The sequence below is a fragment of the Struthio camelus genome, chromosome 3, assembly GCF_040807025.1.
Source record: "Struthio camelus isolate bStrCam1 chromosome 3, bStrCam1.hap1, whole genome shotgun sequence".
Taxonomy (NCBI): domain Eukaryota; kingdom Metazoa; phylum Chordata; class Aves; order Struthioniformes; family Struthionidae; genus Struthio; species Struthio camelus.
In genome coordinates this window covers 15,391,336-15,406,607 of record NC_090944.1, presented here as the reverse complement: position 1 = coordinate 15,406,607, position 15,272 = coordinate 15,391,336, and the positions used below count along the sequence as shown (strand labels likewise).

General features: G+C 42.7%; 1 protein-coding gene across 4 annotated transcripts in view; it reads left to right on the top strand.

The window, feature by feature from the left end:
* EVA1A (eva-1 homolog A, regulator of programmed cell death) overlaps positions 1–15,272 on the top strand; it is a 210,796-nt gene that overhangs the window by 69,053 nt on the left and 126,471 nt on the right. For 3 of the 4 annotated variants that reach the window (XM_068937027.1, XM_009686340.2, XM_009686339.2), the window contains exon 3: positions 1,984–2,107. In XM_068937027.1, the coding sequence (XP_068793128.1) occupies positions 1,984–2,107 (124 nt within the window). The remainder of the gene's footprint in view (positions 1–1,983; positions 2,108–15,272) is intronic. The other variant, XM_068937026.1, reaches the window with a different exon arrangement.

Genomic DNA, 15,272 nt, shown 5'->3' with positions numbered 1-15,272 from the left:
TCATGACTGTCCATTACCAGCAAGTCCTTTCAGGTATGCAGTCATTTGGAGAAGATTTCTTGCCATATGCGAAGCACTTAAGAGTTGTCACAGTTGTTCTTTGCCTTGTGAGATCAAAAGAGGTATCTATGTAGAAATCTTACTTAAATTCCTTTGCAACTCATTGGATTTTGCATTAAAAATTAAATTTCACATACTGAACGGACAGTCAACCCTTATGAGCCTCGTAGAAAGAATATGCTTTTTCTATATATTTTAACAGCGCGGCTGAGAGGGCTAGCAGCTCCCCAGAATGCTCCCAGGCTCCTCCTTCAGTATTCACCTTTCAGCCTTTCCATCCATACACCCTGCATTTTGAAATGAGATGCCTGCATTTTATTAGCTTTGTGCCTGGAAAATAACAGCATATGTTTTCGGTTCCCTAGAAAAGGCCTAAATTATCTTGGTTTAAACTTTAAAATAAAAGTCAGACTTGAGGCAGGCACAAATTCTTGCATGCGTCAACGCAAAAGGTGAATGCTTTCGGAAGTTATGAGCAACCACAGATGCAGTTTCAAATTGCAAGCGAAACTGGAAGAGCTGTTGCTCCTGTTGTTCTGTGGGTGACTGATTCAGAGTTTCAACGCTAGAGACAGCATACATTATATAATTCATTCATTATATTCTATATATTACATTATATAGACTCCAAAATAGATGGAGATTCACTGAGGCAGAGAGACAATTGATTTGGATCGTGGTACACAGAAGGAAGGGCCTTTTCATTAATGGCGCAGGGAAAAAATTATGGGAAAGTACAAATATGAAGGTAGGTATAAGAAAAGGGAACAGACAAAAGAGACCAGGGAGTCCAGGGGAATTTCTGAGAGAGGATTTTCCGGCGCCTCCTTGTAAGTGAAAATTAATCGTTCTGGGAACGGCATTCGCAGCTCCGTGTAGCAGGGGCTTAGCAAGGCCGGTGAATTACCTCGCTCTGGGGTCTCAAAATGCTCTGACAGGTTCGTGTGTCTCAGGCAAACATTATGGTGATTTTAGCGCTTTAGGGGCTCTACAGGAGTACATAAATACCACCTCAGCCGTCCAGCTGATCTTAAAACTTAATTACTGCCCTGCTTGATAATATTCCCTCTCCCCATTTCGGCTTTAGAGGATCATTGGTTTTAAAAAAAAAATCATTAATCTTTCTTAATGAAGCAATTTTCTAGCAGGAGACAGAGTGTCTTGCCCCTGTGGATTCAGAGATGGAGTTTTTATGAGTGTTATGAATGGGGAAGTGAGAAGCGAGCGTTACAGCAAAAGCAGTGCGAAAAGGGGATAGTACCCCCAAACCCTCTGACTCACAGGCCCTTGCTGAGTTTTAGCTAAAAGGAATGCAAAAGTCATGGGGGGAAGAAGAGCGAGCCCTACTGAAAACTGACTTAAGTTGGCTGTAAAACAGTATTCCCACCACAGCTACTAATTATTAGAACGCCAGTAATTGCCAAAGCTTTTCTATAAGTGACACAAGAACTCTTTTAAAGCACGTGGTTGAAACTGTGATTCTCCGGAGAAATCAAAAGCAGAACGGTGGTGGCAGAGCTTGGGCCTCTGATTTTAACCGCCAAGTCTGATCCGCGTCCTCAAAGTTGCCTTTCCTGGGACACGCTCCTGAGACAGCACTGCCTTAACGCTAGGCTTAAATTGTGTGCGAGCGCTTCGAAATCTCTGTGGGCAGCTCAATGCAAAGCTGTCTGTCTGTACATGCAAAAGGGAAAAGAAACCGTTTGTGTTAAAGTAGTGTGAGTTTTGAGCCTCTCTGAGCCCGGCAAAATGAAGTAGTTCCCGTGATGCCCCGTGAAGCGCCGGGACCTGCTGCGTGCTCGGGCCGGTAAGGATCGCCTTGCCGTCCTCGAGCTTGTCTCCGTTCGGCGAGCCCTTTGGGAGATACTAAGGTGTTTTGTTTTTCTGTTTCTTGTGCGTGCCTGTGCGCATCTCCTGGCGTAGAAGATGCTGGATGAGTGCCAGGACCGACGGAGCTGCCAGTTTCTCGTCAACAGCCGGCTCTTCGGCGCAGATCCGTGCCCGGGAACTGGCAAATACCTCATCGTGTGGTACAAGTGCAGGCCGAGTAAGTATCTCTCTATCGAATCTGTTTGCTCTGGCGAGACCAAAACCATTTTCTGATTAATGCTTGGCAGCGAGGCCTTCTAGGACATTTTGTTCTGTCCCATATTTGTTTGCAGTGTAATGTAACCCCCTTGGGTGCAGAGCGCTTCCCCTCTCCCCCTCACTTGCTGCGTTGCTGTTACACCGCTTCTCCAGCTCTTTCCTTCTGGCCGCAGGTCCGAATGGAGGATTGTTTTTGCAGGTGCCTGTGAAAGCTTTTGCCAATGCTTAGCTCACGCTGCCCTGTAACACTTTTGGCTTGCTCTGGATGCCATCCGCAGTGGTTCTCATCCCGGTGGGCTGGCGGGACTCGCGCCCTCTCGGCCTGCCCCGTAGTGGGAGTGGGTCTGCGGCAGCGTTGTGACAGCGGCGGCGGCGGCGGCGGCGGCGGCGTGATGACCTGTGCGGGCAGACTTTTTGGACACCAGATCCTAAGGCAAGCACTGAAGATGGAGGTGTGATGGGAAGCTCACCTACCTGTGCCATGAAATATAAGCTAGCTTTTAATTGCCCCCGTGTCAGGCTGGGAAATGCTCATCTATGTTTTCAGTGATCTCATTAGCTCTGTGTAAATTAAACAAGGCCTGTTTACAGGGAACCCCGGGAAGTAGTTACTCTGGTGTGGTTTTGGCCCAGGATAACCAACAGGCTCTTGGCCTATTCCTGGCCCTGCCGGAGGAGTGAGCACAGCCTGGGGATTGTTCTCTGTGAGTACTTGGGAAGCAGGCACCTTGCTTTGGAGACCTATGAGGTTAAACGGCGTGGGTGTAGCCAGAGAATAGGCCTTAGATGTTTTTAATTCCTATTCTAGACACGGCATTTCAGACTAGCCCCGTCCTAAGCCCTTTTGATGACAGAAGTGATGTAGTTCCAGCATCATATCGGCAAAATTGTGGGGAAGAAAATAAAAAAGGTTTGAACAAGGAAGAGAGACATACCTAATTTCAGAAGAGATTTTAATACAAAAGCAGAAACATTCAAACTCAGAGCTGCACAGTGGAAGACTTTTTGCCCCAGTACGCATAGCAGAGACCTGTGTTAATGAAGTGAAGGGATCTGGCAAGATCTGTGAGGAATTCAAATGAAAATTAGGTAATGAAGCACCTGCATTTATTGTGGGGTTTTAGTGAGCGATTGGAACATCCCTTGTTAGGTGAGACGTGTATCTCTAGGAAACAGAAGCAATTAGCAGGGTGTTCTGACAAGTCTTCCTAAACTTACAGGTTTTGTATCAAAGCTCAGAGAAATCTGGCTATTGAGGCCTGCGCTGAACTTCTGAAGGTACTTCAGGATCCCACTGTGCAAAAATATTTACGGCTTGGCATTCTCTGCTTGTTACAGATATGCTAAAAAAGAGAGAGTTTGTGTGCGTGCTGGGTAAGTGATTTTCCTGAAAGAGAGCCAGGGAAGTTGCTTGAAAACATTTCCCTAAGAGATTTTTCAAGCAGCTATAGTTTTGCAGGGTGAAACAGGGTAACCTGACACAAGTTATTGTTTCTTAGTCACTGGACAAATTTTAATCACTGGATTAATAACATGGTTTGAAATCTGTGAGCATAGGCCTTGCACAGAGATACTAGGACACTTTCAAACTTCCCTTGATGTTTCCAGAGTTTAAGTTTGAGTTTCAGAAAAAAAAATGTAATGCTTGTGTGCGTTGATCTGTAACCGTGCCTCTTCACCCTGCTGTAGGGAGAAGGTTAATGAGAGGACTGAAGAAAGACTGATCCACAGAATACGAAGCCCTCTCATAGAGAACTATGAGAAATTTTGGTGGGCTCTTTTGAGCAAAGTATTGCTTGTGAGCTCTAAATGAATCCAGGTCCTGTGAAGCGTTGATCTGCCCCAGAAAGTCTGAGTCCACATAGTCTTAACCAAAGAGTACTGGAGAGTCATTGCTGAAACTTATTGCCTGATACATGCTTCGATCGATAACTATATCAAAAGACACATGCAATTTTTGGACGCTGCTTCCGAGCCTGGATTGGTCCTCCTTAATGTTAGACAGAGGTGCTTTAGAAAGAAGCCATTTAAGCTCTGAACTGTCCTCTTTAGATACCTCTCTCTCCTTGGTCTAACGAGGCAGCCTGGGGTGACTGTGCTACTGAAGCAGGTGCCTTGGCTAAGTGCCTAACTAGGTAGAATGAATGCAAGTTTTCCTTCCTATAGGTATGAAATATACTTGGGAAGTAGTCTGCCAAGTTTGAACAGGACATCCTTAACATCAGTTATGGATGCCCAAGCTCTCCCGCTTTAAGAGTCATGCTGGAACCTCAAAAATCCACTGAATAGATGCAGTTCTCTAAAAAGAAAGCTTTTCGTGAAAGAAAGTAAAATTGAAGTTAGTGTCATCTATTTGTATTTTTCCTGATGAATAACTGAATAGTGCAGTCATCCCCTCCAGCCACTGTCACTGCAGTTACGTGTCTCTGATGCTACGTTGTGTTTGGAATCTAGTGGTTTTAATACTCACTCGCTGCAAGGGGATTCACTAGCAAGGCAGGGTGCTTTTTTGGTTTCTCACTGGCAGAATTTCAAGGAGGCAGAGGAAAGCAAACGAGGCTGAAAAGGAAAGCCCTGGATGCCCCAAAGAGTGGGGCTGCAGGGAGCAGGGAGATGCAGACGATCTCTGCTGCTCAAACCACTGAGGCTCTGCAACTGCTTTCGCTGGAAGCGGGGAAGACTTGAGCAGAGATTTGAAGTGTTGTGGTTCACCTCCTTTAGAATTCAAAGAAATATTTTAGTGAAGAGCCTGCTTAACTGGAAGTGGTGAGAAATGTAATGGCTTGTGTGTCTTTAGGAAGTCTTCTGCTAAACATGGTGCCTTCTGGTCCAAAGGCTGGATCTGGGGTCTAGTGGACACTTCTCTGCACATACAGGACTCTGGTATGTGCATAGGACTGCTTTTAAATGGCAGATGTTTGGCAGTTCTGTGTGCCTTCTCTGTGCTTGTAAACGCACAATTACACTGTGTATGTGTGGGTGTACTTTTAATATTAAGATACAGGATGTTTGATCAATAAAAATGCTCTGTTCTTTTGTGTGTATCTTTGCTTGGGGAAAGTGAGACTTTATTATTGCTGTGTGGCTTGAAGAACAAGGCTCATCAAAATATATAGGGGCTTAGCTTTTATCTTTTTCCCCCCATTGCATGTAGGCCTTCGTTTCTAATATGCACCAACCTTTGGGGAGATGTTCAAAAGCAAAGTACAAGTGTCTCAGCAGAGCATGCAGCGCAGCTACAAGTTGTGCTTCTAAAGCTTGGAGGTGCCTTTGCAAATCATCCTGCTATTGACAGCCTCAACAGAGAGCCTCCAGAGGGACCCTACATGTCAAGGTTGGGACATGTTAGTGGAGCAGTGAAACCCAAAGCTGTTCTTTGAAGCTAAATCTGTGCTAGCAAATGAAAGTGCCAGGGAACCTCTGTGGGCACTGGAGCTCCGTCACCCATATGATTAAATTGGTAGCACAGTCCCTGGTTCTGCTGTGGACCAGGCCAACTAGCACTCCCCCAAACAGCTTCTGGGCTTGGTTTGGCATTTGTCACTGGCCAGGGATGGTTTCCAATAGGCAGGTTGGATGTGAACACTCTATTTTGGAGGATAAGAAGGTTTACGTGTATGGACGTGGGCTGCTCCAGTCCAGTTGGCCATAGCGTCAAGAGAAAGGGCGTATTTAATTTACCGTGGCAAACGTAGCCTGACATCAACATTCAAAGCGCACTGAAACCTATGATCAGGCCCTGAATATGCAGAGTATTTCAATCTGCAGGGTACCTGTCAGGATCATTAAAAAATTGCACACAAACCCAATTATTTCTCAGGTAACATGCTGATTTCATTTAGACCCCTTAAGTATAATTACCAGGTAGGCTGCAGGAACATATAATTAGAGGGAACTGACATACTATTTAATTGGTCTAACATGAATTCCCTCTAACTGAAATCTGGATTCACTAGTATTATTCAAACAATTCAGGGTTTGTTCATCCCCCTCGCTTCAGAGACAAAAAACCATGTGGGATTCTGTGTCGTTGTAAGCTACGAAATATTTTCTCTGCGTGCCAGACTTTCTGGAGGGGCTGTGTGGTCTAATCCTAGCTGGGAGCAGGATCTCTGGGTCTGCTGAAGCCATACGGAGGAAAAGACTTCCCTTTTTTGCACCCCAGCAGTGCCCTTTCAGCCGATTTTACCAGGACTGGTTGCTATTATGGCTATTGTCTGAGCAGAGGTTGATCTGCCCCTGCTCAGCATCCGTTTGCACATTGTGTCTTTTTGGTTGGTTGCTTTTTTTTGCTTTAGACTTCAAAGGTGTTGATGCTCCTGGACAAAATGGGGATATAAAGGCTTGCCTGTCTCTGCAAAGGGCCTTGCTTAGAGGGAGAGGAGTTGCCCAAGTGGCCACTCACTGGCGCTGCTATTGGGAGAGGAGAGAGCCCTGCTTGTGTGGCTTCCCCCATGAGTATCCACATAGTCCTTTTCCCTTGCTTTGGTGCTTGCCTCCTTCTCACTAATACGCTGCCATTGCCACTCTGTACTGGACACACTGTCCCCTTGTCACCTCTGAAGGGCCTGAGTCACAGCCTCTACAAGCCTGCTCTGAGGCTTCAGCCCTAGTGATATTTTCTCTCTTTCCTACCAGGCGGTCGCTGCTCTAACATGTGACTGCAAAGACTCTGGGAAAGAGGATCATTTTTCTCCATCCACTAGCTGTTTTGTTCTGGGTTTTATTTCATTTTAAAATGTTGTGTGGGGTGGCTGGACATGGAAATTGAAGGCTGGTGGGTATGAGGCCTCCCTATATCAAACCTCCCAGCAATGCAACAAAGTGCAGATCCAAACTTTGCCAAAGGATCCAGACTGACCCCTCTGTTCACAAGACTAAAACCTTTGAAGTTTCAGAAAGCCAGGATTTTGCCCTAAGCTCTGATTGCAGCTCGAGCCCCTCTATAACAACAATACCAAACCGTTTTTGTAAAAGTCACATCAAGGCTCTGTGAAATGCATGTGGCAAGGAAACATGAATTTGCTGGTGATGGGTGACGTGCCAAAAGTTTGCGTAGGGGTAGAAGGAGGAAAGGGGTTGAGGAAAGGGTCATTTTGTTTCAGTATAGGAAAACTTTTGTGCTGAAAATTGACCTGGACAAATGTTTTGAACAGAGCAGGCAGTTATTCTCTCCACCGTAGATTTAATTCTAATCTAAGAGGCCCAGTTAATTCCTGTTAAATGCCAAAGACTCTTTTCAAACATAGGAGTTCCTCTGCTGATGTCCTTGCCAAAATCTTACTCAGGTAACTATGTTTTTCTTAACAACCCTAGGCAATTTTAATTAGACTCATGACCTTTTAGTTTCAAGCTGCCTTATACCCCTTGGAGAGCTGGTCATTTCTGCTCATCACATTTTGATTGGATTAGCTGGAATGTGTGGAAAGGACATTCTGGAAGGACAGCTTAGGCTTACAGTGAATATATCTTGTTTACCTTCTAATTTCACTGCAACCTGTTCCTACAATATGGAACCTAGTGTGAGCTTTGCCATTGACTTCACTGGGCTGAGGATTACGCCTTTTCTGTTTAATTCTGAGTGCAGAACACTGCCTGAAGAGCCTGGTCTCATTACACATACGTGTAAGGCTTTCTCTCTTTAGGCAGAATTTGTGCCATACTGTGAGAAAAAGCAGAGGGCTATGGAAAGAAAGTGCTTTTTTTTTTTTTTTTTTTTTTTTTGAAATGGTAGAAATCTCAGGAGGAGCAAAGAAGAGGCCTAAATGTATTCTTGGTCCCTTTAACGCTGGTGATTGATTTTAGTGCTGGGATAGATTGGTAATTCAGTAGTTATCAACCCTTTCAGAAAAGCATTAATCTCCTTTGCAAGACAGGTTTATTGGTGGCAGGAGAAGTTCACTGTATTGTTTGCTGTATTGCTTTTTGGTGGGCCAGGCTTTCTAAAGCGGCACGATGGAGTGAGTGCTGTTAAAAAGGCACATCCTTCTGGCCTAGCCACTGAGGCAGTAAAATGGGTCTTTTACCTCCTGTATTCATCAACCCACTCTTGCTTATCTGTATTATTTCAAAACTGTTTTGGTGGTGCGGGGAGTGGAAATTTATAAGGGCAATAAAACTTCAGGCGACGAACGCTGTAGTGATGAAAAGCTGTAAATAAAGGAGTGTTATAAATAGCAGAGGATAGATCCATCAGCATGTGATTTGGGTCAGAGAAACGTTAATGCTCATGATTAATATTTTTTTAAGCCGTTGATGCACCGAGATTTTCAGGCGTTGTCAAATAGCCCTATCTGTGTAACACACTAATCACTTGACTGTCAGGAACAGGATTAAGAGGAACGTGTGATTTCACTGTCAGTGAATGCAGGGATTATTGTCAGTCCCTGCCCCTCTGTGTGTCTGTAAGGGAGGGAGAAGGCAGCTGCTGCTGACCCGGGAGAGTTAAAAATAATAATAATAATAAAAATAAAAGATGCTAATTCTCTTTCCAAACTCGTCAGTTAGCCCTGATTGACATAAAAAGGAGAATGGGGAGCTACTGAAGAGCGGGGTACTTTCCATAGATATGGAAGGAAAGATCCCCTTCACTGGATCAGGTCTCCAGTATCCAGCTGTAAAACACTTCGAAAACAAATTTTCGTGGCTCCCTCTTCCATTCTGTCCTGAAACATATAAATCATAGAGCTGTGACTTTTGTAGATCCCCTTCGTCTGTTGGCATTTAAGTTTCCATGGGGTCCTGGGAAAGAGCAAGGGAAAGAATCCCTTTTAAGCCATAGATTTTTGATGAAGGACAATAAAGGAATGCACCACAGTCTTTCTTTGCTAAGACAGGTGAGTAAATAGCGTTGCCAGAAGGAACTGGGAGCTCATAGCCTTTGCCCTCACATACAATAGGTTTAAGACGATCCAGCCGGTCCTTAGGCACCGCGTACATCGTACCTTTCTGCACTGACAACGGACGCTGTGTTGTGGATGATGCTCCAGTTGTGACGAATGGCTTTGGTTGTTGCAGGAGACAAAGTGATCTGGGAACCTTCTGCCCGTAAGAGTAACAGGACGTCCTTTGAGGTGATTAACCAGAACAAACACGCAGGGAAACCAGGGCTGGGGTATTACAGAATGGAAAACAAATCTAAATCTAAGCACTGTCCAGCTGTGATGGAAGGCTGCAAGCTTTGGGTGATAGATTTCAAGATAGCTGCAGAGTGGTGAAGAATCATAGAAAGAAAGAGGATCCCACTAATGATATGCTTATAAACCAAACTGAGATTCTGCAAAGCTTTGCTTTTGCAAAGGTTTGGGTCTGTTAAATAGAATTCATAGTTTAAGGCATGTGTTTATGCCTTGCAGAACAGTAAGCATAGCAGAGAGGTAAATTTATACAATAATTCCTACTAGCAGTCCTGTATATGGAAGACCTATTTCACACAGAAAATATAGATCAGTTTCTCTCTTCAGATAAATATCTCTTGGAAAAAATACAGAGACAAGGAAATCTGAAAAGTATTGGGATAGAGGTATGGTAATGAACTCTTTGCAATATTGCAAATTCTTTCAATATTTTTCAGTATCAGTCCTACATTGCATTTCACATTAAATTTGTATTTTTAAAATGAGTATGTTCTGTTATTTTCAACATTTTATCATACTTCTGGTATATACCTTCAAGCTCTACTCAAACACAAACTTACTTTTCTGGTCACTTAAAAGGCGCCTGAAAGATTGTCACCTAATCATATCTCCAGGAACTGGGACTTCTAAGCGTTAATGGCAGTGAAACTCATCATGAATTTGGGAGATCTGGCAACTATGTGATTCTTCCAGCTACATCTTTTCTCCCTAGACAAAGCCATTAAGGGAATGCTGTGTGTTTAATTATTTAAAACACCAGAGAACTGGCTTTTAATCTTATCGGCCTATTTTTTCCATGTTTTATGCTCTAGGCAACCCCACAGAGTGTATGTAAAAATATAAGTAAGTTATCCTTCTGATATTCCTGTGTTAGAAATATTATCACCATTATTTTAATCTTTGGAGAAGACAGTTTTAATGATATAAAGGATTAAATTCTTCTTTTCAGCTATTTTAATAATAACTTAAAGCAGTGTTATTCCAGATTTATACCAGCACTGGAAGAGAAGAACAGGTAGTTCCATGAACGGTGGAACTAGTGAAGTCTCTTTCTTTACGTAGTCAGGTCATTTTCCTTGATGCACCTGGCCCATCTTTCCACTGCAGTAACAAAGGTTTTCATCATGCTTCCCTGTTACCTCCTATGCTGTGGCTGGTCCAGAGTTACATCTGTGCTAATTGGCCAGGTATTAAATCCATGCTGGTTGGCTAGTGGGGCAGTGCCACAGTAATAACTGAATTTTCCCTGCCTTTCCTTCAGCTTTGGTATTACTTTGGCTCTGTTCTGTAACTAGCTACCAGTTTTTATAAAACGTTGTAAGAACTTAACTGCATTGTCACCTCAACTTCTCTGACAAATTTCACTGAAATTTAGCTAACAGGTTCTCAATTCGTGTAAAGGGGGGATAAATAGTGAAGCAGAGAATCAGGCAGCAGAAGAGCCATAAGTCGCACTTTCTTGAGAAAATCAGCTGAAATTCGTTAGTGGAAGGAGTAGGACTAGAATTAGATTTGTCCCTGACTTCAAAGTATTTTGTTTAACTCTCATCTCACTGTCTATCATGCATGCTTTGAAACTGCTCCCTTTTTCCTCCTGAGATAACCGTACACCTCCGCTTGGCTGACAAGAACGTCCAACTAGGTGCATCTGAGCTCTTCTTTGGAAATGAAATGTAGCAGTTAATTTCCAACGCTGCAAGCACTTTCAAAACAGAATACGAAAAGACAACTGCTTCAGACAACGAAAGTGACAGTGGGGAAAGGCTCCTTTTAAACATTGCAAATTGGATGGGTGCAGCATGTAATTTTAAAGGAATCTGACAAGGTTGTTTACAAAGAACAATCTTCTTACTTGTCGAAACAGTTTCTAGACCTCCAGAACATAGCAGTCCTTGGGTTTTCGGGGTCCTTCGGAAGCTGGCAAATTGCCTGTTTGATATAACTCTGTATTGTCATCTGAGCTATATCTTTCAGAATTTCAGATCAGTTTCTGCACCAGCAAGCATTGCGCTCCATGCCACTGAAAGCAGCAAACTCATTTTTAAAAACTTTTTACAGTATCTTCAAAACAAGTTTGTCCAAGGGAAAGCTGAACTGAAATTATGTGAAAATGTATGTCTTCCAAGGGAAAGAGAAGACATCAGACTCAGAAAACAAATGCTTACTTGAAATGAAAAGTAAGTAAATGTAGAGGAACACAAGAATAGGAGTGTAGGGAAAAGGTTTTAATGGAGGGTGCTAACTGGAAGATACTCTTTTAGTCCACTTTCCTTCTTCAGAGAGGAATGCAGGAGTCAGGGAAGGCCATCCAAAGCAGCTTTGCCCTGTCTGCTCTGATGTGTGCTTATCTAGTTTGATTTTGGGAAGATGGGCTTAGCTCTACCTGCACAAAAAATTATCTATTTCTTAGAGAGAGCATGCCACAGGCTGTAGGAATTAGCTGATCATGGGGGCTGATAAAGATATATACGAGCAGAAATGAGGGTCCGAGGTTATGGGAAGGGGTGCTGGATGGGTATCTCCAAACTGAGCTATTCAGCAAGACCCATGCTCATGCTATTTTGAGGTGAAGTGATCACCTGGTATTGTAGTTCTGGCATTGCAGGTTCGCGTTATTCTCCCCATTCTGGGAACTCTGGCTTGGTTACATCTTATAAGGTACATCATGGAGAGAAGATTTTTTTTGCTAAAAAGGGTGAACATTTCCCATTATGAAGGGAATGATTGGCCAAATAGATCAATGTCTTTTTAAAATTTTTTGGGGCTTTCCAGATAAATTTTCCAGGTATTGACAAATGTGTCTGTGTAAAGAATTGATATTTGCTCTGCGAACCTCCTCTTCCCTCAAACTGGTGACTAATTTTTGGCAAATTCTCCTGTCTGGCTGCCCTCAGGATAGACCAACGCTGATCTGGGAACAAAAGACTAACAAACAGAAGCAGATGATTAGGGAAGTAGGGGAAAATAGAAACAGACGTTTGTACATACTCTTGCTGGGGCAGTAAGAGATGTGGCGGAAGAAGTGACACACAGCACTGGAGAGGAGCTTGCCATGACCACTGCTCTTCTGGAGAGAGTGGAAGGATGAGAAAGGGAGTTGTCCCTGTGCCATATCTCATAGACCAACACTAACCACCACCTAACGATTAAAAACAGTTAAACACATTAATTGATCAGTTAAAGGAAAAGGCTAGTGCTGGCGGAAATGACCGGCCATAGTAAAAAGTTATGAATTTCAAGAGTGGGAGCATTCTTTGTTTTGGGTGGTATACAGCGGAACAGCTAACAAAGCTAGGGTGAAGGAGAGCAAGGGAAAAGCTGAGCTGAAGAGAAGCTGTTGTCTAGCAGGGAGAGCATTTCAGTTCTGAAGTGGCATGTTGGATGCAGTCTTATTACGGTAGCATTCATAAGCTAGATGACAGTTTCTATAGGAAACAATCCTGAGACGATAAGGAAGTGGACAATATCATCTCTGTTTCCTACAAAATCTCACTCTTTGCTCGGATCCTTGTTTCTCAGGTTTAAATCTTTTAGGATTTTTTGAGGAAGACCGATTTCTCCTTCCATCTCTTTCCTGCTCTTTGACGTGGGAAACAGGGCTAACTGTTGTGCATTGATTATGTGAACCATGCATATTATAATCAGTAAAATTTCATAAAATTTTCAACTAGTTTTGCTGTAAAATATTTTTAGGCAAGATAGATCTCTGGCATCAAGGCCTTCCATCGCTTTGTTAGAGGCAAAGTCTTTTTAGAAGCTCTTATCTCTAAGATCTTACAGAGGTTAAGTCAACTGACATTTTGTTTTGAGCTCCTCAATCGTGGCCATTCAGAAATTTGTCATGGACCATATGCAAAAATGTCCTTAAAATGCTGGATAAATTTATATACTACAGCTCAATAAATTAGTATTCTTCTGTACTTGTTGTAATTACAATGATTCTTCGTGTTCACTTTGCTATTTGAGAGAGCCAATTTTTCTATTAAAAACATTTGCAATTGTTTTCCCTCAATTGTTCTAGCCATGTTATAATCATGTCATATAATGACCTTCAAAACGTGTCTAGAAAAGCCTGCAGCTGTTCCCTCCTTGCTTTCTCTCTATTGAGTTATATTTAAGCCAGTGTCTCTGAAAAAAGGCAGTAATAAAAGGGATATTATCCTTAGCAAATATCTTAATCATGGTAAATCTCTGTTGCCCTACAAATGACTGCATGGGGGATTACAGTTGAGTTAGCCATTTGCTGAATATCACTGCCACCTTTCCTAGGCCATTTAAGCATGTTTAATTTTTCAGGGTGAAACATGAAACCCACTAATACAAATGTTTGCATTTGGACTGAATTATATCCAGACTGTAACAGTTATAGCAGGCTTAGGACCAGATTGTGACAGGTCTGTAGGAGGCCATTTCTGCCTGGGAGAGTGAGAGAGAAAAATGCAGATTCGTTCCTAGTCCCAGCTCACTTATGTCACTTACGCTGCCTCAATCCTTTTCAATATTTACATAAGGGTATTATGGGTTGAAGTACCAGTAAATATATGGATGATGCTTAGCTCTGTATTTTCTTTACATCAATCACAATGCTTACCATTGCCCAATGCCTGGAAGCCATCAGTGTCTGGATGAAAGACAGCTGGCTTTAGTTCATCCTGGCTAAGATTGAGGTGGCAATGCTATGAAGCAGAAAATACTTTCAGGGACTTATGTCCTCTATAACATCAGTTTCCATCTGTCTGTTTATCCAGATTTATATCAGGTTACCCGGAAACGTTGAGAGCATCTGTTCTCCAGCGATCAAGCTTAAGGGAACCTTTTGAGAGTCTGAAGTAGTATTGCATACATCCTTTCCTTTTTTTTCTTCTTTCTTCTTTTTTAAAAAATGATGTCTTTTATCTGTGGCAGGGGGACTGCAGCCCTAACCAGTTTGGACTTCAGCAGAGCAGTCTGCATATTTACACTCTTGAGAACTGGCAGCTCCAATAGGTATTTCCTAGGGCAGAATTCAGTGACTGAGAGGAGGTGGCACCTCTTTCAGATGGTGCCACACCACAGCATGGCAAGAGTATATCACTCCTAAACTGCACTGGTTCCCAAGGAGTACGCAGTCAAATTCACTATCCTAGTCTAAAATTTCAAGTCATCTGCCTGACTGCTTCCTAGGGCTCCAAGGGTAAGAACTGCAAATGGTAGAGGTAGAGATTTATTGTCAATTATCTCATGACTACTGGACCAACTTTCAGTAGCGATGCAAGTGGCCGTGAATCAGAGAGTCTTCTGAGCAAAATACAACGCTTACTGTGAAGTCCCAGTGAAGTTTCCAAATGATAAATAAACTCTGACTTTGAACGGTCAACAGAATTTAGTAAAGTATTCCGGGGACCTTACATGGGTCTCCAGAGCATGTGGTGGAGCAATCCGTTGTACTTGTTAATTAGAAGAAGTATCTAATAATAACCAAATTGGAACAGGAAATTCAGTTAGTGCCTTGTAAGAAATAAGATCTTCACAGAGGACTCTGGCAACTCGCTCGTTAGAGACTTTAAAATTGATCTTTTTATAAAGTTAATCAACTATTTCATATTTTAACCACTTTGGCCAGTCACAAATATTCTCTCTTCCCATGTTATAGGTTTAACATTAACTCTCTGTAACTCGTTCTATGCCAATTTTATACCCTTGTGCTTTTAGCTTGAATCAATATTTTGTTCGAAGCAATAAAAGTCTGTTTTTTCCATTTTGACTGTCTATCCTTACTTGCAGTTTTTGCAAGTCTATCCTTGCAGTTCCTATGGCTAATAAGTATTACTTTGATTAAGTGATAGTGTTTATACTTTATTAGGTTCTATTACACTCTGTTAGGTTTTACAGTGTATAGTCAGGCTAAAGCTTTGGTCCCACTTCCCTCCCAGACGAAAAAAAATCCTGCGGAAGAAAATGAGAGATGAAGATGCAGCCCTTAGTATTATTCAGATGCCTTCATGGTAA